Genomic DNA, 25097 nt, shown 5'->3' with positions numbered 1-25097 from the left:
AAGGGTTCTTCAATCTTGCTTCCAAATAACTGCTACATTTGATTTCAGAGGGGACTAGTGGAGCCTTGTTACTGCTTGAAGGATTTAGTGAGATTTTATTTGCAAACTGCATTAAAATTCTTCAGCTGAAATCTGTTAGCATGGAGCAGCCTCCTCTTTAATGCTAAGAATATTTTGCAAGTGCAAAGATAATTCCTTGGATTGCTAACAGCCCTCTAAGAAGGAGGGAGAACTTGGATATAATGACATTTATATGCTTTGATTATTTGACAGCAAATTTCTGTGTTATAATATCTCTAAAGATTTATATCCTTCTGTGCTGTTGCACTGCTGTTCCTTCAAGGTCTTGCAGGGGCAGTTTTGAACCAACATTGTAAATGTTTCCTTGCAGCCAAAGAAGCCAAAGGTCCCTGACAATCCTTTCCATGGCATTGTTTCCAAGTGCTTTGAGCCTCACCTTTATGTGTATATTGAGTCCCAGGACAAGTGAGTAACCAGCTGAGTTTTATTTGGGTTTGTTTGCTGGGTTTGGGCTGTGCTGGATTCTGTGCTCGAGCTGCAGAAAATTAATTTATTGAAACTCTGCTGCCTGGTTTCAACAGGAGCAGTGCTTGTGGTCCAAAAAACTTTGAGTGAGGCCTTTGCTTGGATAAAATGAGTGTTCAGAGGGCTGTGGAGGTTGGTTTTGTGTGTGATTGCAAAGGGCTGCAGGAGTGGTGCCCACTGCCTTTCTCTGGAAGAGGCTTAGAGACATTACTGAAATTACTTCTGTTGCCTCTGCAATTCCCACTGCAGACATGTGTCTTTCTTTCATCTCTTGTCTTCCCCAAATCATAGGGTTGGGTTTTCTGTAAAATGCACATGTGGCTTTGTGGCAGAGGAGTTGCAAGATTTGCTGTGTAGAAAGAAGTTATTTGAGATCCTTAGATGAAAGCTGCTGTGGATGAGCTGGCTGTAAGATAACAATGTCATTGCTCCCAGACTGGGACTTGGTCAGGGGCTTTAATCCCTGGCACCCTTCTTCATCTTCCTCTTTGACTTGCAGCCAAACAACTGGAATGAAAGGAGCTTTCAGAGAAGCTCTGGGAAGTTTTCAGGGCTCTCACCACACCCCTTGTGCACCTCAGTTCACACCAGGGTTTAAATAACATCTCAGTAACAACTGCAGTGCCACCTGGGAGAGGAGAGAGTTGAAAAAGGTTCAATTTAATCTTTTATCATTGATGAGTGGCTGGAAAGGAGGAGGTGCCTACTTTGTGTATCTCATCTGTGTGAGCTCTTCTGTCTTCCAGGGCTTTACACATGACAGAATCTGTAACTCGAGGCTTGTAGTGTCCTGATTCTATCCAAACTCCATGATAAGCATCTTGAAAAAGCTTTTCCATGTCCCATCAACTTTTTATGCTTGAAAAAAAAAACCCCAAGGTCCTTGAATAGCTGAAACCTTGCACAGTGCTGTGTCCTGCTGGGTTTAGGTTCTGCTCTGCAGTGTAACAAAGGGAAACTGATATTTCCCCCCTGCCCTCAGCCAACTGAGCACTGACTTATTTGAGTATTTCTTCCCTTCTCACTGGGGGCCATATTAATCCCTATTTTGGTAATTCTACCCCATTGTGCTCCTAGCCCCTTCAGTTGCCCTTTTTTTTTTTCCCTTCTCCTTTTCCTTTACAATCATGAGATGTTTTATATTAGCTTTATAGCCACAGGCTGCAGGGAATTCAAAGAAAGACTGACACAGTGTTCCCCATGCTGCCCCTGACTGCCAAAAATCTCTTTCCTTCACAATTTTCTCTCTTCTTTTTCCTTTGATTGAACTTTTGAGGAATCTGTTGCCAATGTCTGAAAATGAGATGTTGCTCAGATCATTAATTGTATGTTTGAGCTCTGCATAGTGAGAGCAGTGTGATAGTTTTGTTCATCATTGCTTTAAATCTGTGGCAGAAAAAAACCCCAATTTTTGTTAAAAAATTGTTTCCATACCCCTTTAAAGAAACTTAGTGCCAAAATCTGCAGCACTTTAAGAGGAGACACCTGAAAGAAGGAGTTTAAAGATGCTGCTCTCCACCCTCAGCTGCAGGGTAAATATCAGATTTCTGATCAGCAAAGCAGATTTCACTGCTGCCCCTTTGGGATGTGCATCTTTAGGTGTCCTTTGTGGGCAGCAGGAGCCCCCAGGTGTGAGCTGGAGAGGAGGAAGAGCTCTGTCAGGCCTGCAGGGCTGAGAGTGTGCAGAGCCCTCCTTCCATCTGCTCAAAGGCACATCTGGGTGGAGAGTGCTTGGAAAACTGGCTCTTGGTGCTGGGTGTTTGCAGCCTCAGCAGCAGAGGGGCTCCCAAAATCCCCAGTCCATGGAAAGTGCTCTGCTGTGCTCCAGGTGTCTCAGTGCCACTGCTCTGCTCACATCCCACTTTCTTGGGCACCCTGTTCTTCTCTCATGCTGCTCACAATTTCCTGGTTCCTCTCGTGCAGAACAACCCTGAATAAATTGAATGCAAGGGGAAAAAAAAAAAAAAAAGAAAATAAAACAAAAACAAGAGGAGGAGTTCAGGAATGAAAAGAAGCAGAATAGAATTCCCTTTATGTGATTTCATTTCATTCTTTCTCTTGGTTAGATTTGGCGAGTTCTCTCTCCCAATAAATATGCTACTGTTAGGAAATACCACATCTGCACTACCAGAGAATTCTCTTGGAGCTTTTCCTCAGAGTCTGTGGAGAAAATATTCATTTTCTGTAGCTCTCCTGCCTTCTTCATGTTTCATCTCCCAGCAGTTTCTCTGCCAGACTCTCTGTGCTCCCATTGTGCCACACAAACATTTGTAGCCTTCATATCATATTTGGGCCAGATGAGATTCATGTGAAAGTTTGCCATCAACCAAAGTGTGCATTAATGATGTATTAGTTCTTTTAGTGCACAATATCCTGATGTTTTGCTTGCTCCAGTGCCATTCTGAAATAGGAGCCTGTCCCACAGCCTGGTTTGATGGGCAGTTTTATCCAGGTTGGAATCAGAACAAGTGTGAAGCCCCAGCACTGCTCTCCCAGCTCTTCTGAACAGCTGCATTTTCTCCTGCATCCCACTTGACAAGACCTTGGGGGACCAGGAAAATGCAGATCCATTTCACTTTGCCTCAGAGAAGAGGAGAACATGTGGGCTAAACATAAAGAAACAAAAGCCATTGACATTCCTGACCGTGCCTTGAGACTGAGAGAAGGCAAAAAAAAAAAAAATCAAGTGACTGGTGACTGCTAAGAAAGCTCCACTTTGTTGCCCAGCTGGAGCCCAGCACAGATGCAGAGGTGGAGATGCAGCTGTTGGATTTGGGAAGGAGTGAGCCACATCCTCTTTGCTGCAGGAATCTGCAGCCTGCAGCACCTGGAGCCCTGCTTGGCTCTGCTAAGCTACACAGGGAGGTAAATTCTGCTGCTCTGTGGCCCAACACAATCAGTGCATCCCTTCAGCCTTCAATTGCTGCTGCCACTGTGGAGATTTCTCACATCAGAGCAGCAACCTGATGTTTTTACAGTGCTTGTAACAGAGCTGAGGAGCTGTGAGTGTGGGGTCAGTGCTGTGTGCAGTGCTCAAGCAATGGAAAAAGGGGATACTTGTCTTGGCAACAGCCTGCCCAAAGCCAACCAGCATTGTTCCATGGTTGAGAGTCTGATATTCCACATTTCTGGAGGTAAGTTTGGCCCAGCAGATCAGCTGTGGTAGGAGCTCATCCATTCTGAGGCAGCAACCTCTGAGTTTATCAGGGAAGAGATTTGTGGATTCTCTGCTGAGCTAGAATCAGAGGGGTTTTCTCTCTCACAAGAGGGAAAGCAAAAAGGGGTAGAAACTGGTGGAAAGCTGTGGTTGTTGGCAGGTTTTTCCCCTTTTCACTGGCATTCTCCTGAGGGTTTGGCTTTCTCCTTAGGAGCCCTGGATCATCACAGCTCAGCCATTCCACCCCCAAAGGTTGTGCCATGGGAAGGGCAGAGCTGCAGGAAGGTTGTATTCAAAACAGAATTATAAAATACAGAAACTCCTGGTCAGCAGAGCACCTCTATGTCTGAAAGTATTCCCCAGCTATTTCCCAAAAGCCAAGCTGCCTTGAGGAAGGCTCTGTGTGTGTGTCTGGGGAGGAGGTTTATTGCAGAATTCAGTTCAAAGGTTATTCCATGGAGCTGAGCTGGGCTTGGTCTCTGACATGGATGTGCTGTCTCTGGAGGAGCAGGAGCAGAGGAACTCCCCAAGATCAGAAGATTCTCTGGTCCTGTGCTGATGCCTCTGGCCCTTTGCCATGCTCAAAAGCCTTTTTGTCCTGGTGAAAGGATGGAGTGAAGTTTATTGTTGCCTAAAGACTGAAATATTTGAGTAGGGACCAGGCTGTAATGAATCACTGGAGACAATAAGAGGGCTTTTTGTGCTTTTGAAAAGAATCTTAAGTAGGAAGTGCACTTTGTGCTCATGCAAAATAAAACTTCTTTAAAGGATGTGTGAAGTTGTGCAAAACCAGGTGGTATCCAAATGGGACCAAGAAATGGCAAATGGCACACACCATTTTGAGCACATCCCTTCCAAATCCATATTCCCTGAGGTTTTCTCTGCAGGCCTCTGGGATGGGAGGCCTGACTGTTCCTTTTCCTGGTGCCAGGAGTGAAACTTGAGCACAGGCTTAATGCACTTGCATCAAATGTGCTGAACTGAGTCCTGGCAGATCTGGGAGCTTTTATGTGTGGCTGGAGAACAGATTTGAAGCTGCCACTAAAACTCCTGAGCAGGAGCTGTGGAATTGTGTAAAATTTGTGCTGGGAGGGTGGAGATGAGGAAGGGCTGCTAAAATCTCATTGTAAGCATTATTCCCTCTTTTCACTCCAATTCCTCCCTCAATAGACTCAAATTTTTTTTTTTTTTCCAGGAATCTGGGTGAGCTGATTGACAGGTTTGTGGCTGATTTCAAGGCTCAGGGTCCCCCCAAGCCCAACGTGGATGAAGGAGGAGCTGTCCTGCCCAGCTGTGCTGACCTCTTTGTGTACTACAAGAAGTGCATGGTGCAATGCTCCCAGCTCAGCACTGGTGAGCCCATGATAGCCCTGACCACCATCTTCCAGAAATACCTGAGGGAATATGCCTGGAAAATCCTCTCTGGAAACCTGCCCAAGTGAGTGTGGCTTCCCCAGGGCTGCAGACACCCCACTGCACTGAGCAGCAGATGATTTGTAAAGATAATCCATAAATACATCCTTGTGAACACTCATTTCCCTGTCAAAACACCCCAGGTAGCAGCAGGAGCACTCCATTTACTTCATGGTTTTCTCCAAAGTTCAGTTTCTTGCAGAGAGAGAAAAGCAGGAGAGCAAATGGGCAGTCACACATTGTTTTTCTTTTAAGGGCCCCTGGAGAACAGCTTCATATTTGGCTTTGATTAGCAGCCAGATTTGCAGTTTCTTGAGGTTCCTTTTGAAATGCCAGCCCAAGTCTCTTCAGAGGGGCAGGGCTTTCAGAGTTGCTGCTTGGGTAACCAGCTCATACTGGGATTCTCAGCTGCCTTAACCCAACATCATCTATATGGTAATTTATAATGAAAGTGGTTTATTTGTGAGATGCTGAAGTGCTTCCCTGTGCCTCCCTGTGCTCTGGAACATTTTATCTCTGTACAAATAAGATCTGTAGATGTAAATCCAGTGAAAGGAGAGGAAATCCTAATGAGTTTACATCAATATGTATCAGTAAACAGGCTAAAGGTGCTCCTGAGATGTTGCCAAAACTCCACTGCAGATAATTTTATTTGATATTTAACATCCTCAGCTTGTTTCCTTTGTAAACCTGGGAGCAGCAGAATGACTTTCTGAAACCAGTAAAATCTTTCACAGATGCAAGGAGAGAGGGTTCCATCCAGACAAGTGGAAAGATAAATTTAATGTGTGTTCTCCATCAGACCTCAGTTGCATTCTTTATCCAGGTTTTTTTTTTTTTTTTTTTTTTTAGTGCTCCATTTTTGTTATCCAAGATAAATATCACTGTCCTATTTTTTTTTTAATGGATTTGGATTATAAAGAGTTGAGAGGTAGGGAATTTCCTGCCTCTAAACTGCTCTGAGTCTTTCTTTGTTGATACATGAACGTTGCTCACTGGAAGACAGTGGAGGGGAAGGCACATTTTTTATAATTTACTTTCTTGATACCATCAGCTTTTAAAACAGGTTGCCAAAGTCTCAAATGCATGTGGACAGCTGTTTAGTGCTGCAGAGATAAATATGACAAGTTTCCTGATAGTTCTGAGATTCTTCTGTAATCTTTAATTAAATTTTGGATAACTGGCAGTGAAGGTGAATCTACCTGGGGAAGGCTGTGTTCCACTTGCATTTTAATCTATTTTCTTGTCAATGAGTGAGTTGTCCTTTGCTTGAAGACCTGGGACAAAACACTTTGTAAAAGAAATTCCTTCACCAAAATAGCAGCTGTGGGTTTGATGTCCTGTGCTGCACAGAGTTGTGATCATAAAACCTTTTTATGGCATTAAAAACCCAGCAGTAATTTTGCACCTTGAGTGTCTGCACACTCATAAACCTCCCAGGTTTTATCTGTTGGTTTTTGGTTTTTTTTTTCCAGGACAACCAGCAGCAGTGGTGGGCTCACCATCACAAGTTTGCTGAAAGAAAAGGAAGGCTCTGAGGTGGCAAAGTTTACTTTAGAAGAGCTCTGCCTGATTTGCAGCATCCTAAGTACTGCAGAGTATTGCCTGGCCACCACCCAGCAGGTGAGTTTTCCTCTGAGGGGGCACCAGCCCCTCTTCTGTGCTGCTCTGCAGGCTGGGACAACCCAAAGTACTAAAAAATCTATTTATTATTGACCTCTACATTATCCAATCTGTATTTCAGAGAAAGAAAAGTATTGATTTTGTTTTTTCTACCTGAGAAAAGTAATTTGCTTGCAATCCTGCTTTGCAGCAGCAGTTTTGGGTTCAGTCCTTTTCTGCTTGTTATGTAATTTGTTTTGGATGGGGGACCAATTTTTTTTTTTTTTAAAGATCCTCTGTTCATTATCTCCCCTTCATAAAAACAAGCACAACAATAATTCAAAATACTTTTGGGAAAATACTTGCATGAAATATTAGGGCAATGTGGAGTGGAGAGAGGAGGAATTTATGCTGATGTGATTTGCAGCTCGTTACATTCAGGTGCTTCCAAAATGCCATGGGTCAGCAATGAACTGTGATGTTTGGCTGTGTCCAGGCTTCTCCACCACTGGCTCTGGCAATCCTCCTCCTCCTCCTCTGCAGTTTGGGCACAGGAAGAGTGTTGAGAAACATCTTTATTAGCAGGACAGATGCCACAGTGTTAAGCTAGTACGGTAGCATGTCATACTAGAGTTACATATTTGACCTTGGGGCTTTAATTCTTTGAGGACATGGAGCCACCATGGCCCATCCTGGCAGATCAACAGGTCTGGCATGCCAAGAAGGAAAGATTTCCAGTGCCACTGGCTGAGTTTTGGATATAGTTTGGTCACAGATGAAGTTTGAAGAAGCTGACCTTTCCAGGGCAGAAAGTTTTCAAGAGCGATTATTTCGAGTTAGAAACCTGATCTCCCTGTTGCTTGTTTTGTTTCCCAACAGTTGGAAGAGAAGCTCAAAGAAAAAGTGGATGCAAGCCTAATGGAGAGAATCAACCTGACAGGAGAGATGGACACTTTCAGCATGTATGTCCAGCACTTCCCTCCTCCCACAATGTGTCAAACATCCCCTTTTGTCAGCCAGATGGTGCTGGAGCAGCAACAGCCCTGAGATCCTGGATCCACCCAGATCCACAGCCTGGGCACTTCCCTGCTCAGGGAATGGCATCCTCTGGCTGCTCCAAGAGCAGCACTAGCACAGGCTTTTGCTACTCCCCATGGTCCAAGCCAAGGGAACAAGAGCACTGGAAAAGGGAAAGGAAATAGTGAGTTTCCATTTGAAACATCATTTGCATCTTGGCAGCTCTGTGAGGTGGCTGTTACATTTCAAGAAAGGAAGCTATTTCAGTGCATTCCTTCCTGCTTTAACTTCCCCCTGGTAATCAGCAGCCTTGTCAGTATGATCAAACCCCATTTCAGATGACATAAAAGACTGATCCAATCTTATATTTGGGGATTATAATTGAGAGAAGATTATCATTCATTAAAATTACTTTTCATGTAACGGTGCTAAAAATATTCTGCTCTAACATCCTTTCCTCTCCACCCCTGACAGACAGATTGAATGTATTTTTTGAGACAAGAAAATTGAGGCAAAAGTTGTTTTGCCTCATATCAGACAAAAGAATATCTTGGCAAGACTGGGAAAATAATCCCTGTCACCAGCTCCTCCTCTCCCTGAAACTAAGATTCAGCCCAGATAGCAGTAAGATATTTTTTTCAGAAGACTTCCTTCCTGTGGTTCCTCCTCTCCTGCTGCACTGAATCTCCATCCAGCTCTTTCACATGGTCTCAGGCTCCATTCCAGGCTGCAGAAACTCCCTTCCCTTCAGGCTCTTCTTTTTAAGAGTGAATCCCTGCCTGAAATTCAGGGGTTGCTGTATCCACTCAGCCAAAGCAAGCAGGGTAGCAGGGAAGGAGAAATTAAATGTGCCAGAAGATTGGGATTTCTTAACAGGGACAAGTGGAGGGTGAGTTTTGCCAGCAATCTGGAGTGGCTGCTTGATTCCCACAGTGGCTGCCTCCCCAGGTGGGCCCAGACAGGCAATGTGAAGTGTTTTGGGAGTTATTTAATGTATAGCTCAGGTTTGCTGCTCTGGACAGGTTTAAAGTCCAACTGACAGGGCTGATATATCTTGTAACAAAGGCTTTTAATTGACTTTCATTCTGTTCCAGCTGAGAGCTTTGTCCAGCCTTCTGTCAGTGTAAGTCAGAGCTATAAACCTCACTGGTGTTGGCTCATTCAACATCAAACAAGTTGTTTCTTCTGGGATTTGATGTCTTGTTAGGCACAGTCATAAAATAAGTGATAAAGTGCTGTTTATGCACCCTGGAAAGTGTTTTTTCTTTCAGAGAAGGGCAAATGCAGAACGACCCCAAAGGTGTAGAAAAGAAGGGTTTTATCCTTGGGGTGACAAAGCAGTTTCTTTAGGGAAAGTGGGAGAAATTATGAGCTCTTCTTGAAGCTCAAGAACAGAAAAATTACTGCAATGTAAATGCAGAAATCCATTTTTTGTGAGATTATGGGCAGCATTCAGAGAACCCCTCAAGTGCTGAGCTCACTGAGTTGCTGTTCTGCTCCTTTATGGCCTCAGTTTCCTGATCCATCCCTTCTGTGCTCATCAGGGATGCTTTGAGGAGCCACCCACTGCTCTGTGCTGCCTGGGCTGAGGATTTTAAATGTCTTCCTGCAGAACCAGGCTCCAAACCCTCTCAGATTTGTGTTCCCAACACATTTCCAGCTGCACCACCATCCTTCCACAGCAGGAGTTTATTTTGAAGTGCAGACAAATGAGTTTCTCTCCTTGTTTGCAAACTTGTGGCTTTTCAGGTTGAGAGCACTTGGTGAGCCAGCTCCTGGGCATGGACACACAGTGGTGGGGTCACCTCCCATCCCCTCAGAGCTTTGTGTTCCTCTTTGGTGCTGCAGCACAGCTCTTCCCTGCCAGTCAGGTGCCCTGCAGGAGTCAGCTGTGCCCACATTTGTGGGTGGTTATTTCAGTCTGGCTGAAATCCTGGTGGAATCCCCCAGGGAGTGCATTCTGTGGTGCCCAGCAGAAGCAGGAACAGTCACAGGCTTTTTTTATCCCAATGCAAGTTTTAGATGGTGTAACTTGAAGCCTGTGTTCACTTCATCTCACATATTAATTTTTCCAACTGATTTTGGATGAGTTTGCCTTTACAAACAAATTAATTGCTTTGAAGGAAGTCTTTTACTTTGCATCCTATTCCAGACTTTATGTGCTGGAACTGTAGGAAAAGGAACAAATCCCAGGTCAGAATTAAGTGTGGGTGACACCATATTCAGTGAGAAGGTGGAAACTTAAAAATATTTCGAATAGTGAACCCCAGAGTAGTGTCCAAAACTTCACAAAGACAATGGTGGGGAGGAAAGATGGTTTGAGGAAGCATTGCCCAGATTTCTCACAGTAATTCTCATCTGTGCTGCTACCACCATGAGAAAGAGCAAAAGTAAAATCCACTTCTTACAAATATAATCCTGAGGCTGTAAACACACATCTGTGGCAGATTTAAAGTTGACACTGTTTTTAAAAACTGTGCTTAGTGAAAGAGAATCAGTTATTGCTTCTAGCAGAAGCTGTCTGCAGTGGGAGTGCTGGTTCTGTGCCCCTGAGGGGGGTCTGAGCTGCTGCAGGCAGATTTCTTGGCTGTTGTTTTAGGATCAGCTGCACCTTTATGCATACCATAATATGGTGGCCTTAAATGTGTCTCTAAGCAATATCATGCTGTTAAAAAAAAAAATAAAGAGGGAGGGAAATGTGTTTGACTAATGTGTCCTTTAGTCTGGTATATGTCTGAGGAACTCAAACAATGGATGGCAGCAGTCCCAGACATAGTGTAAATAAGACATCTGCCTTCATCTTCACACATGGGAGACACAGAACTCATGCAGATGTCATTTTTAAAATCCTCTCTGCAAGTTCCTATGAGCAGTAGAATATTGGCTGTGAATAAATGGAGAGATGATAAAATGTTGGTGTTACACAGACTGGATTAAATTTGAAGCTGAATCCCAGTCTGGGCTTGATACTTGGGGATTTCTCTTCTCCATCTGCCACCTTTGATCCCAAACCCCTTATTTGTGTTAAAAGAGAGAAAGGTTAATTGTGAAAACATCCTCTCTCCACTGGAGCCCATTGAGCAGCTCCCTGCAGAATTTCCCAGCTCCTCCCCAGTGCAAGTTGTAGCTGTGTGCACTCACATCAGAGTGCTGCTGTCAGCCAGTGGAGGATTTTCCTCCTCTCACAGTCAAACACTCCAGTTCTGGCACTCTGTTACTCACTGTGATTCTGAAACTCATGCTTGATTCTCTTTTTTTTCCCTTTTTTTTTTTTTTTTTGCAGTGTGATCTCCAACAGCATCCAGCTGTTAGTGCAGGACCTGGATGCAGCCTGTGACCCTGCCCTGACTGCTATGAGCAAGGTAGGGGTGGATTTTCAGGAAGATCCATGTGGAGTTCCTGTGTGCTTTGATTGCTTGATTTCACTACTGGTACATTCTTTTATTCTGATTTTTTTTTTTTTTTTTTTTTTTTTTACCTTTTAGAGCAGCAATTGCTGTGTTTATAAATACATCCCTCACTCAAAACCCTCTTATTATTCAGATTAGAGCTTTCAGGCTTTTTGCACCACATTAAAACCTACAGACAATGAAATAACATTCACTAAGTACTCAGGGCTCTCTCTTTCCACTTCCAGTGCCAGTGAGAACATTTAAAATTGGAAAAACTTTTGTCAGTGTGAAATTTCAAATCCACCTTCACATTTGCTCTCCCCTTTGTCTTCTTTGGCTGGGAGTTTTACCAGGCTGCTTGTTTGGGGCTCTTAAATGGAGGTACTCAGATGGAGAGGTGATGTGGAATTGAGATTGAGCCTTATTGCTTCTGTGATCCTCTCAAGGACATATGGAGCCATTCCTGGAGAGGCCCCTATGACTGGAGCTTAAGGATTTTGTTGCAGTTACACTGCTGGCTTTTATATGTTTGAAATGCAGAGCTGTGTTTCCTTGCCAAAGTATTGTGAAAACCCAGACTTGCTTTAGACAGAGGTGAAGACAACAAAAGTGGATTGAATTTTTTTTTTTTTCCTTTTTAATTAGAAATATTAAACATAGAGCTCCATTTTTTTGTAGGATCAACACAGTGTCTGACTGCCATGAATTTTAATAGCTTTCTGCTTTATGATGTATTCCAGCTGTAACCAGCCCCACCACCCCCAGCTAATATTTGAAGTGGAATGCAGCTGGTAATAGAGCCTTGTACAGGTTCCAAATGGAAAGAGGATTTTTTTGCCCAGTCAAATAACACCACTAGGAAGGGCTCAGCACTTCAGGTGTTGCCTGTGTGCTGTGGCAGCCCCCCAGATCTCCTGAACCTACAGAGTACAGTAATATTTGAATCACTTAGCTCTGGCTGTTTATACCCAAGTAAACCACAACCTTGAGAAAGCAGCAGCTGGTAGGCCATTTATTTTTGTCTTTGGAACACTGGTAAAATGCAGCACATGTGATGGGACTGATGATATATAAACAAGTTTAAGTGTTATGAAATTAGCTAAATAAATACTTGTCACTTGTGCACACACTCCACTATTTGCATCAGACAGAGTTGCTTTTATGTGATTTTTATTAGACCTGGATTTGGTGCAAGAGGATTTTTTTTCAATCACCCTCCTCCTTCCTTTCCTTCAGGGCTGGGTTATTACTCTGACACTTGAATAAGAAATGCATGTAATTATTTAAACACAGAGTTAGTGTTTGGAAATGTAAAATTTCAGCCTATATTAAAGAAATAAAGGTTGTGTGGCTGATCTATTCCAATTTTGCTCTCTCAAGATCCATACTCCATTAGGGCTCTTCCTTTGTTTAGCTTCCTTTCATTTCTCTGGTGTCCTCCAGGATTGAACATTCCCAGTCCTTTGTTGGAGTTTTTTTTTTTCCTTTGCAAAAATGTTCAGGAACTAGAGAGGTAAATTATGAAATGCTTAAACCTCTCAATCCACTTTGGCTGCAGGCCACGTTGAGAGATTTAACACAGAAAACAGCATCAGGAATATTGCTTTCAGCTGGGAATGCTGCTCAGCTTCCATGATTCTTTACTTTGTGTCTTCTGAAAAAAATGGTAAATGCTGAGAAGGCCCCATATTACAAAATTTGTAGGTGATAATCCTTACTCAGACTTTACAGCAGGTGCAGGATGATTAAACCTGACTCTAGGACAGGGAGCTGGGATGTGGGTGGGAGGAGAATTTGCCCTAAACCCCCTGTTGTGATATTCTGGATAAGTAAGAACTGTTAATGTGTTTGTAGTGATCTGTAGCAGTCACTCACATTGCCTGGTGTGCTTCCTTTTTAATCTCTGGGATGAGGGAGCTGCTAATCTGCACAGGATTTTTTCACCCCAATTAAGTTTATGGTTTGCACTGGGTAAGGCTTGATTTACACACTGAATTAAACATCAATTTCTATGTAAAACTGTTCCTGTAAGTGGGGCTGGGGGACATTTTAGTGCCTCACATTGATCTCTTGCTGGCTTTTTACATTTTCCTAAAACCTTTTGGCACAGCTGCAGCTCCTGGTGTCCTCACAGCTGAGTGGACAGAGCTGGGCTTTAATCATCTCTCCAATCCAGACACAGAAAACCCTGAGAGCAGAGCAATCAGAGCTGCCAGTTGCTAATTAAAAGCCCTCAGGAGAGTGTTTGAGCCCTGGAAGAGTGTGGCAGTGCAGAGTGTGACAGTGCAGAGTGTCCCTGTCACTCCTGCTGCTCCCCAGTCCCATCCCAGCCCTTCCTGCAGGAGCAGCCCCAGCTCAAACCAGTCTGGAGCTGCAGGAGATGGAACTGGGATGCTGCTGGGAACAGGGGGAATTGGAGCTCTGTTCATCCTCTGCTCAGTCCAAGCAGCCCCTTTGCTGCAGGGCTGGACACAGGGAGGGGCTGGTGGCACTTTGGGGACACATGCCACTCCTGAGCTGTCCCAGGAGGCAGCACAGCTCTTGTGAGGTGCCAAACCACACCAGGTGTGCTCAGGGCTTCTCTCCCCCCTGCCTGCTTTAACCCAAACCCTGTTTTGTTGAGAAGCAGCAGCTCCTGCAAACCTTGCAGACATCCTGTGTCCTCCCAGCCTGCAGGTGCCTCTGGGCTTCTCCTTTCCACTGACATCTCTCTGTTCCTGTTCCTTGGATTCATTTCCAGCTTGTGTATGTAAACTCTGTGGACATCCCAAAAAAAACACAGGACAAGGGAAAAAGAGGAATAAATTTAAACCAACAGGAACAAAGCTCTACCAGCAGAGTTGGGCTCATATTTCTTTTGATGACTTTTCAGTATGTGTGCTATTCCTTTCTCTGCAGCTACTGGGTGGGTTTTTTTTTTTGGGGTGAAACACACCCACATGCACACACACACACACAAAAGGGCTATTTTTACTGTTCATGCTTTAAAGGTTTGGTTGTAAAGTATTGCTTTTGGAATGATGACCAACAAAATGAAAAAGCTACTGTTTCATTGTTGGTGCAATAATTCAGCTCAGCAGTCCCTTCCCACTTTCTGGCCATTCCCACTCTGTGGGGATGGTGTGTTGGGTGAGGATTGCTCTGTCAAGAAGGGAATGTGTGAATCCAGCAGGGAGAAAGGCACAGAGTATTTTGTTTGGATGTGATCAGTACCATGAGGAGTAGAAAAGCAGGTGGTCAGTGACAGGACTTGAGGGAATGGCTGGAGCTGTGCTGGGGAAGTTTAGGTTGGATTTTAGGAAAAGGTTTTTCCCCTGAGAGTGCTGGGGCACTGCCCAGGCTCCCCAGGGAATGTCACAACCCCAAGGCTGCCAGAGCTCCAGGAATGTTTGGACACTCCAGACACAGGGTGGGATTGTTGGGGTGTCTGTGCAGGACCAGGAGCTGAAGTTGATGCTCCTTGTGTGTCCCTTCCAACTCAGGATGTTCTGTGACTCTATGAAAACCTGCACAGCAGGTGATGAGAGATCCATCCCTTGCAGCCACCCAGCTGATGTGAGATCAGCAGCCTGGGGCTGGTTTGTTTGGTTTAAATAAAGACAGCTTTAGTGGGACATGTGTAGACTCAGACACTGTGGTTTTGCAAATAATTTGGCTTTTCTTTCCCACTAAGTCAGGCTGCATGTTGTTTGGATGGAGTTGAGTCAGCTGAGTTGCAGGGGGCAAAGTAGCCAAATTAAATTAAATTAAATTAAAACCAGAAATAAAAAAGTTTATATGCAAAATCCAGAACTTGGGAAAACAAGCTTGAGGACAAGCAGCCCCTCAAAGGAAAAAGCTCATCTTCCATATGTGCCCAGTTTCCTCTCCTGACTTCCTATGAGTTTTCCTCCTGTGTCATCTCCAGCATGAAGAACTCCAAAGAGTTATTGGGAGAACATTGCAGAGTTCTGAGCAGCAGCAAAACTGAGTGTGCTTTTCTGGATGCTTGTGTTCCCCTGTGAAACTCTGATAGAAACACAGGGCCAGACCAAATCACCTCTTTTTTTGGTTTTTCCACTTGACTTAAATTGGGAGTACCCTGTGTACTGCAAACCAGGCTCAGAGAAAGTCAGGGGAGCCACATATCTGGCTGTGCTCTTGCAGTTCTGCAGAGAATAAATGACAACAAACTGGGAGGTTGAGTAACTTTTCTTGTTTTGTACTTTTTACATGCATTTGGAGGAGCTGGATTTGGGCATCCTGGCTTGTACACCAGCAGTGTTTTCAGTGAGCTACACTGGTGTAGAGTGCTTTGGACTTTAAGACTTTTTACCTCTTCCATCTATCTGTCATCAGTCTCACCAGTATTAAAGTCTTGGCTGCCATACAGGAATCCAGACTTTGCAAGCTTGCAGATATTTTCTCAAATGCCTGTAATCAGGATTTATATGGGCACTTCATCCCAGCAAACTGGAAACTGTTAAATATTGGAGCAGCCTGGTGTGCTCCAAAGGCTTTTTTAATCCTAGTGGTCCCTATTTGTGTGGGTTACTGGTCACAGTCTCTGGTGCAAAAGGGGCTGCTCTGGCTTTTCTTTGTGTCTTCTTTTGGAAGGGTTTTTCCCAATCACTTTAATGATGAAGAACTTGACCTTGGTGGTGAATTGCAGAAGCAGTTTCTAAATAATTCCTTAGAGATCCCCTGGCAGGAAGTTTGTACAGTTTCCCTTACCAGTTGCTTGAATGTTAATGAATTAAACAGTCATTTTTTGTTGTTTTTTTCTTCCTCTTTGTGCAGATGCAGTGGCAGAACGTGGAGCACGTTGGTGACCAGAGTCCTTATGTCACCTCAGTGATCCTGCACATTAAACAGAATGTCCCCATCATCCGTGACAACCTGGCCTCCACAAGGAAGTATTTCACTCAGTTCTGCATCAAATTTGCAAAGTGAGTTACCAACATCCACAGTTTATTCAGGTCATCCCATGAAACACTGTGATGGTCACTGTGTGTTGTTTGCTAAGTGCACAAAGTTTTGGGTTGGGCATCTTTAATAGACTTTGAATATCTGACTTTTGGATATGACTCTTGCTGTGGGAAAACCTACTTTTCTTCCATGGGGCTTCCAGGTACTGAGAAATTTGCCTCAAAATAACATTTACAGCAAGCCCTGTAAGGAGGGCACGTGTGAGAAGTATATTCTACCTTCACAAACTAAAAGCTGATTTTCTGTGCAAGAATAGCTGAGTCAGGAGAGGAAATTCACATTTAAATGTTGGGGGGTAATAAATATCTTCCGAGCAAGTCAGTTGAATTTGAGCAGCATGAAAGAAATGAGACAGAATTGCCCCTTGCTGCTCAATTCAGGGCGGGCATCCAAACTTTTTACCTCTATGTCTGAAACAAAAATTCAGTTTTTGGGGAAGATACTTTGAGCTCTTCCCTGCTTGCCTGTGGCCAGCTGAGCTCCACATGGCAATGGGCCAAGAAGAACCCTCAGGAGGGCTCTGCCAGCTGTAGCTGCTGCTTTTGGTGTCACATGTGACCGTGGACTGGAGCAGTGGCGTGCGTGTCATGTGTCACTCTGAAATACCTGAATGTTTCATTCATCTCTGATAAGGTAATCACCCTGAAATAGGCTCTGTGGCCTGGCAGGGACTGTGTGGGTTGGAGATTTGAGCTGCAGCTCCTGCCTCAGCAGGGTGGGATGCAGCAGCTATCCTGGGAACTGGGAGTTTTCACAGCAGGGAGGCTCTCCTGAGTTTCATCCCCCTCTCTGTCTTGGGGTACTCATGAGTTTGCATTAAGGAGCAGTTGCTGATAAATCATGTTATGATGTTGCCCATAATCACTGTTTGAAACGCTGTCTCAGTGAGAATTTATTGTATGAAAACCTTCTGTGTGGTTACACTTGAATTTTATGTGATAAATAAAACCCCCCATTTATTCAGCTGTTCACAGCACACTCTTAATACCTCAGCTTAGTTGCCTCCCTTTTAACTTTATTGCTAGGCACATACCAAGTAAACTCCAGATGAAACAGCTCTCAGATTTGAGTGAAGTTCTCATCTAAGCTTGTCCTCATCCTTGAGCACAGAAGCCACTACTCCTCTCCAAAATGTTTATTTTTTTTTTTTTTTTAAGACAACTGCAGCTCTGATCTGCAGCCCATGAAAATTGAGACACAGTCCTGAACTCACTGTGCCATGGATCAGATGTAGAAGGGTAAAATGGGTTCTTGAAGGTTGATTTTGCTGCATTGACAACTTGGTGCTAAGGAGAACCAGCCCAATGATAAGGGAGCACCAGTCTCCTTAAAATGCCTTTTAATGCCTACAAATATTTGTATTTTTGAAAATCTGAATTCTTAAGGAATATGCTGGCTGGGCCAATATAAATACCTGGCCTTTTGTGTGCCCCACAATGCTGAAAATCCTTTTAACAGGCCTTGTGCTTCTCCACATGTTAATGCCTGTGTCTTTGTGAGCTGCCACTTCTCAGCCCTAATGGATTGTATAAAGCCTGAGTGTTGAGTTACAGGACCACAGGGGAGAAGGCAGCTAAAGTCACTAAATTTAAAACAGCAGGATCTGAGCCAAGTCTGGAGAGAAGAAAAATGGCCATCAGAAATTGCATCAATCCTCTAACCCAATTTGTCATTTTTGCTCTGTTTTGACCGATGTGCTCTGCAGGGACAGTGAGCAGCTTTGGGGGAGGCACTGCAGGCAGGGTGGGGGCTCAGCTCTGCCTGCACCTCATCCTTTGAAATCAAACCCCCCAGCAGCACAGCCTGTGGCTGCTGGGCTGGGATGTGTTTGGGAAGTCTGTGACCTGACCTCAATGAGGAAGAGATTAGAACTGAGAGACAGGAAAAACAAACAGTTCTCCCCCTCTGCTTGCAGCAGCCAAGCCTGGTGGGTGCTGTGTCCTTCCAGCTGCTCCAGCTGAGAAGTGACAAGAGTTTGGTGGAAGAAGGTTGTGGTGTGGAGGCTCCTGGAGGTTTCAGGGCTGAGCTCAGCCTGGCACCAGCTCAGAGGGTGGCAAAAAGCAAAACCCTCCTCAGCTGCAGTGACTCAGTGACAGCAGGACTTTGGAGGGCTGTCCTGCATAGCTCAGGCTGGCACACAGACAGACAGACAGACAGACTGTGGTTGCATGTCTGTCTGTGCCTCACTCAGCAAGGCATTGTGCTTGATGCATCATCAGTGCAGGGGATTAGGAAAACCCAGGCTTTGGCAGAGCCACTCCCTTTGGGTGGGAGCCTCTCAGATGCTGTGGTTTCTGTGCCTTGGGTTCCTTATCTGTCTTGCACTGTTTTATTATTACACTGGGGACTTATCTGCTTCTAGGGAGGCTTTGCTGGGTTCAGTTTTATAGCTGAAGCTGTAAATGAATTCTGGCATCCAATCTAGCTGTGATTGTGCAGGGAATAGAGGCATTCAGAGCACAGAGCCTCGTGCAGATCATTCCCCCTGAACATGCACGTATTATTCACATCAGGATTCCTGCTGTACACCAGCATCGAGTCCAGCCTAGGCAAGAGGCTCCAGTGCATTTTTCTGTTAAGTGCAACTGCTCTTGATGGTCTCTGCTAGTTAAAAAAAAAAAAAAGAAGGGGGGAAAAAAAATTCCAGAGCAGCCCTTGGCTCTTACAGTTTGTCTTGTCTGTCCTGCTGGAGTTGGGAAGCTGTTTCCAATAAGGCAGCGTGAAATAAGAGGCATGTGGGGATGGAAGGTCACTTTACCCCTCTGCACTGATGGTGGGTGGCCATCCAGAGGGGCCTGGGAATTGTTTCATGCAAGATAGAATGCTGTCCATGGGAGATTGTGTGGTTATATAGAAAAGAAGATTAAAACCAACAGGGGAGGGGCTGCCAAGCTGCCACCCTGCAGAAGGAAAGGCTCACCCTGTTTCTCATACAGAACATGAGCTTTAGCTCCATGCCTGACCTTACAGGGGGAGGGACAATTGGATCTACCTACACTATCAAAGGCACAATTAATTTCTTGCACTGTTCTGCCAGCAGTGAGCTGCTGCATCCAGGATTGCTGCCAATTTATCATTTTCTAGGATCACCTCAGCTCCAGCTGTGCTCATCACTCTCTAATTGCCCTCTGGGAATTAGTTATAAACCTGAAAAATGGACTTTTAAAACAGATAGGTTAAATCTCCACTGTAATGCTTTTGAGCAAGAGGAGACAAGGCTTCTTTTCCTCCTCCTCTTTCTGTTTTGTTGCCAAGATTGTTTCTCTGGTGGCCAAATTCAAAGCTGCTTGGGGCAGCTCAGTAGCTGGTTCTCAGCAGTAGTTTGAAATTGTTCTCCTTGACACCTCTCCAGGATAAAATGATTCACTGAGAGAGGTAGTGGCTGTGTCTGAGGGAAGGGAAGGAACCTGAGGGCTCTTCCTTGAGCCATTCCTTTGGGTTTGCTCAGCAGCTTGGCACTCTCTGTGCCTGAGCTACACTTTTGTCACTCTTCCATGAGAAAGGTTGAGAAATAAATAAATATCCTGGCTTGGAAAACAGGTGGCAGGACAAACAAGATGCTGTCCATGCTCCTTGCTTTGTTTGGGTGGAGAAAAAAAGCTTAACAGATGCAAGGAGGAAAGCACACTGAATTTAGATGATCATCATGAACAGCCTCAGCCCAAGGCACAGCTGATACTCTCTTAGGACAGAGCCACTAAAATCCAAGAGCTGCCACCAGGTCATGGGCAAGTCCTGGAAATGTGAGCCCTGCAGGCATTCAGCCAAGGAGGGCATGTGAAAGAGGCAGAGTGCATGAAAAACAAGGCAGCAGGAGGAAGACTTGTTGGAGTGGTGTGGTCCTGACAGAGTTTGTGGTTCATGCAGCTCCTGAGCTTTCCTGTGCTGCTCCTTGGTGGAGTGGCTGGGCAGGAGCTTGTCCTGCAGGTGCCCAACCTGCTTTTGTTGGGAGGGAGCATCTGCTTCTCCACCAAACTGCTTCAAAGCCTCAAATCAAGAGGCAGCAAGCAAAAACCAAAGCTGATGCTCTGGAGTGGTGAATATTGGGGTTCCATCCTCACCAGGCTCTCTCTGGTTGGGCAGTCATTTTTCTGAGCCTGAAATCCATGACAGTAAAATAGTAATGGTGTTTTCCTTTTCACAAAACTTTTTCTTGTCTTGATTGTGTTGGCCAGCAGCTTTTTGGAAGGGTGCCTCTGTGTGAGTGTCCAGGGCCCAGCAGACCTCCAGCCTTGGCTGCACCTCAAGTTCAGTGTGTAATATGCATGTTATGGAATTACTTGTGTGCAGGAAAATGTAGGTTCTGGACACAGTCAAGATACTTCCACTCATGAGCAGTGAGGCTAATCCTGGTGTGTTGCTGTTTTTATGATGCACAATAGTTTGTTTGTTGACCTTTTATTGTAATGCTTTATATTTAGTTTATAGCAATTTATTTACCTAGAGAGTGTGTGCAGCTTCTCAATAAATTTTGAAGTCAGGAGGGATTAAAGCAAAAAAAACCCTGTGCCTAGGGGTTGGGATTTTTTTAATTTAGTGTATTTAACATGTCTGGAATTAGGTTGGGAAGCTGGCACTCAGAGTGTCTTTGTGGAAGCCATCCTGGTTTGGTTCTGCATGCTTTGTCACCACAGCAGGCTGCAAATATTCTTATGTAATTGTATCATTTTGTGTCTCTCCTGCAGCTCCTTCATTCCCAAGTTCATTAACCATCTCTTCAAGTGCAAACCTATCAGCATGGTGGGTGCAGAGCAGGTAAGAAGAAATAACTGCATTGGCTGTCATATCAAAAATTGAGGCATCTCCCACCCTGCCTGTGGGCTGGACCCTGCTGCTCTGTGAGGATGAGATTTGGAAGAGCAAGATTTCATCTGTCCCCTGCACACAGAGCTTATTAGTCCTGTGGGCTCATAAAATAAAATTTTTAAAAAAGCAGAATCATCCCTAATGGGTCTGCTATGAACTTCAAATGGTGCCTTCAAAGCTGCTTGGGTTTTAGGCATCAAAGATGGTTCTGAGAATGTCTGCAAAATGAAACAGGAGCTTTACATCAAAAACTTCCTCATCCTTAATGGAAAGCAAATGGGTGAAGCCCAGTGCCTGCTTGTCTTGTGTGATGAGCAATAACCTGGGAGTGATTAAAGGGACTTGTCTTTAAATAAAGCTTCTCAAGTGATTAAGCAGCAGTGGGCTTGTGTCTAATGTTAAAAGCTTTCAATATTCCTATATGGGAATAACAGGCCAAATTTGCTGGTTTAAAGCAGGTTGGGAAGGGTTTTATTAGCCTGATTGCCAGTGAATACATGGCATTAGAAGTGGGACATCCCTCCCTGGGCTATGAGGTCTCAGCAGCTGATCTGTCTCTGCAGCATGTAGAACCCCAGTTCCCTTAAAATCTGTTGAAACCCCCCTGGTTCAAAAACCCCACCAGGATCTTTCCATGCCACCATCTCCTCTCTGGTGCAAATGGGAGTGATACATTTTCCTGCTTTTCTGGTTCTACACACAGCTTTTCCTGCTGTTTGCTAATACTTATGGTTGGAATATGAAGATTGGGTGTGCAAGGAGTGTAGGGAGCAAGACCTATGGGGTTTTGCTTTCTGTGTTACCCTCCCAGGCTTAACAATTTTTGAGGAAATGCTCTGGGTGTGCTGACAGCCCAGTGGGCTTTCACACTCACTGCAGCCTAAATAAGTTAGGCTGCTTTTCCTCTAGTTTGATTTCAGATTTCTGTCCTTCACTAGTCTTGTCTCTTCAGACATACTTTGTGCAATCAGGGGAGTGTGATATTTAGGATAATTTTGCTCTAAGAACCCCTAATCCACAGCATTTTGTCATGAGACAGTGCTGCTCTGTCTGGGCTCAGTTTCATGGCTGCTGCTTGTTTATTTGCTGGGATAGTAACAAACAACATCCAGGCTGTGAGCAGTTCTCAGTGTAGCTGATTGTGGACAGTTTTTAGGGAGAGAAACCCCAATCAAGGGGTTGAGTAATTGCAGAAGCCTGGCACTGTGGGTGGCTGGGTGCAGGAGGAAGTGTGGTTCATTTGACCTCAGTATCTACATCAGGGTACAGGTAATCAAGATTGTTTCACTTCATACTGTTGGGGGAAGGACTGGAACTGTGTGCCTGATGTGCCAGATGTGCTGCCATAAGTAATTTCCAGTCAGCAGAGCAATGCTCTGTTAAAATCAGCCACAATGCTGATATGTAGCCATGGGTGATGGTGTCTCCTAGAAGTGTCATCACATGGGTCAGTCCCTCCTGTTCCTGAACTCCAATCACCACAACTCTTCCAGTGTGGGAAGTGTTAAAGTTTTAAGGATGTTAATGGATCTTGGTAGAAGGAGGCTGATAACAGAGTGTGGTTAACTCTTGCAGCTGCTGCTGGACACTCACTCTCTGAAGATGGTTCTGCTGGATCTGCCCTCCATTGGGTCCCAAGTGGTGAGGAAGGCTCCTGCCAGCTACACAAAGATAGTGGTGAAAGGCATGACTCGGGCTGAAATGATCCTGAAGGTAACTCAAGACTTTTGATAACCTGCCAGCCAGACTGCTGGACTGGGAATCAGAGTGAGCAAATTCCAGGGGGCCCTTCCTTTGAATGCAGCAATCTGCAATTGCACATGAACGTTTGTGAGCCTGGCTGGGGGCTCTGCCAGCTGCTCTGCAGAACTGGCTCACTCCCCTTGGGTTTGGGTTTGCCCCCACTCTCTTCTAATACCACTTTTGAGTTTTCCACCCTCACTTTTCAAGGCAACCAAAGGCTCAAGTTCTACTTGCTAGGAGAGTTGGGGCACCAGGTTCCCTCAGGAGCTTGTGAAAATCAGAGTTTGCACTGGTGAGTGTCTGCTGTGGGGCAAACCCCAGGGCTCAGGTTACTGCAGGCCTTTGTGCAGACTCCATCACGCAGGGGAGCCAAGCTGTGCTTGAGTCACCTGTTTACTGTCTAGTGTAACAGCCAGTGCAAACATGTCTGGGTTACTGTATTCACCAGAGCCCTTTTTCATTTTCCAGACCTGGTGCCTGGAAAATGACCCAAAAGCAGTGTGTTGTCTTCTAAAAAGCAGCAAGCAAAGCCATCTGCCCTTCCCAGTTGGTGCTGGAGTGAGAAGTCAGGATTGATCCCAGGAGAAGCTGTGGGAGCTGTACAGCTGTGACCTCCTGGGTGCTGGGATTGTCCCCTGCTCGCCAGCAATGCTGGGGAGGCATTCCTGTGAGGGAATTAGTGGGACCTGGGGTCAGGCAGGACAGGCAGCTGCCAGCCAGAGGCTCCTGTAAAGCACAGCCAAGGCAAGGGGGGGTGAGGAGCCTGAGCTGCCCCTCCTCACCTGCTGCTCAGCATGGCTTTGCTCCCATGCCCAGAGGAATGTCACAGCTGAGCCTGTGCTCTGGGTTCAGACATTAGCTCTTGGAGTAAGGTGGCTGAGCTGTTAGTGAATTGTAGTCTAAATTTTCTTAGAAATGACCTGAATAAAAACATCCTGGTTTGTGCTAACAGGAGCAGGGGAGATTGGTGCCTTTTGTGTACAGAGCAGGTCAGAAGAGTGATGGAGGTAATTTGTGTACCCTCAGCATGACACTGGAGAGGAAAGCAGCACGTGGAGTGCTGCAGGTCCCCAGGCTGTCACACAGCCCCTGCTGGCCCTGTTGCTGCACTTCTGGCCCCAGAGTACCTGCAAATCCAACAACCACAGGCTAACAGCACTGGGAGCTGCAGGGTGTGTTCCCAGGCTTGTTCTGGGCCAGGTAATTCAGGAACACAGACTTTGGGCCCATGGGCATCACAGATAAATAAATCCATTCAGCTGAGCCCCACGGAGCACAGATGGGAGTGGAGAGGAGGGCACTGGGCCATGCACATCCTGCAGAGCTCTTCCCCTTCTCCTCTGGCTATGCTGTCTGAAGCTCCAGCTTTTCATCTTGGCAGAAGATTTTTACAAGGGCTGTAAATTAAGGATTTATAGGTGTATACATGGCTGTGATGTTTCAGTGGTCTGAAGTGCAGGGAAGGAAAGAAATGTCTTGGGGACAGAATACAGTGTGGGGTGAGCTGGGTCAGTGCAAACATATGGAAATGTTTTTGGAGACAGGGAAGAGTCTGGTCTGGTGCTGTTTCTGCTCATTTACACACACACACATACACAGAAAGATGGTTTGTTCCCCAGAAAGATGGTTTGGCTGCACAGCATTATCAAATGATGTGTTCTCTGTGGAGCTTGCTGTTTAAGCACATCAGTGAGGGATCATCTTACCAGCTTTGAGGCTGTTTTGATTTTTTTTTCCCTGTTTTTTATGATTGCTCCTGAGCAGATGTTGGTGGGGGGTTCCCATCCTTCATCCCAGGCTCTCCAGAGCAGTGTCCAAGAGGAGCACCCCAAGCACAGGGTGGCTGCATGTGGCACTGCTCACCCACTGGTGACACACCAGAAGAGCTGCAGAGCAGAGAGCTGTGGCCCAGGCTGTCCTGGGGAGCCAGGGAGTGACCACAGAGTGTGTCACATTCCCCTGGGACACACTGTGTGTCCTGCAGGCAGGAGGGACAGGCAGCCAGAGGGAGGCTCTGGACTGTGTCCAGGCTGCCTGATCTCTGGGGACTTTGTGAGTGTCACCAGCACTGCCAGAGCTGTCCCCTGAGCGACTCCCCAGCTTGTCTTCCCCCTGCAACATGATCAAATCTCGAGCTTTAACAATGCCCCAGTGCCTGCCAGCCCTCAGGCCACAGACAAATCCTGCTGCTCTTTGAAACATGATGCAGAGCCCATGAGCAGCACTGCTGTGCTGGAAGAGACCCAGCTTCCTCCCTGCTCCTTCCCCTGCTTCTCTTCACTCACCTTGACCTCCCTCAAAAGCTGCCTCTTTCTTGTTCCTGAAACATTTTATTTTACCTTTACCTCCCTCAAAAGCAGCCTCTTTCTTGTTCCTTAAACATTTTATTTTAGGAGCCAGTCCTGCTGTCACTCCTGTGCCAGAGTTGACTGAGTTCACTGCCTTTAACTCCT

At 45.4% G+C, this 25097-nt stretch overlaps 1 protein-coding gene across 3 annotated transcripts in view; it reads left to right on the top strand.

The window, feature by feature from the left end:
• The window catches only part of VPS53 (VPS53 subunit of GARP complex), a 60787-nt gene that overhangs the window by 32782 nt on the left and 2908 nt on the right, over nucleotides 1-25097 (top strand). For all 3 annotated transcript variants that reach the window (XM_079325117.1, XM_079325118.1, XM_079325119.1), the window contains 8 exons: nucleotides 392-486; nucleotides 4899-5141; nucleotides 6592-6739; nucleotides 7598-7680; nucleotides 11019-11097; nucleotides 15907-16055; nucleotides 20781-20850; nucleotides 22477-22614. In XM_079325117.1, coding sequence (XP_079181243.1) covers nucleotides 392-486; nucleotides 4899-5141; nucleotides 6592-6739; nucleotides 7598-7680; nucleotides 11019-11097; nucleotides 15907-16055; nucleotides 20781-20850; nucleotides 22477-22614 — 1005 coding nt within the window. The remainder of the gene's footprint in view (nucleotides 1-391; nucleotides 487-4898; nucleotides 5142-6591; nucleotides 6740-7597; nucleotides 7681-11018; nucleotides 11098-15906; nucleotides 16056-20780; nucleotides 20851-22476; nucleotides 22615-25097) is intronic.

This window comes from Erithacus rubecula (assembly GCF_903797595.1).
Source record: "Erithacus rubecula genome assembly, chromosome: 22".
In the NCBI taxonomy this organism is placed as follows: Eukaryota; Metazoa; Chordata; class Aves; order Passeriformes; family Muscicapidae; genus Erithacus; species Erithacus rubecula.
This window is presented reverse-complemented; position numbering and strand designations above follow the sequence as displayed.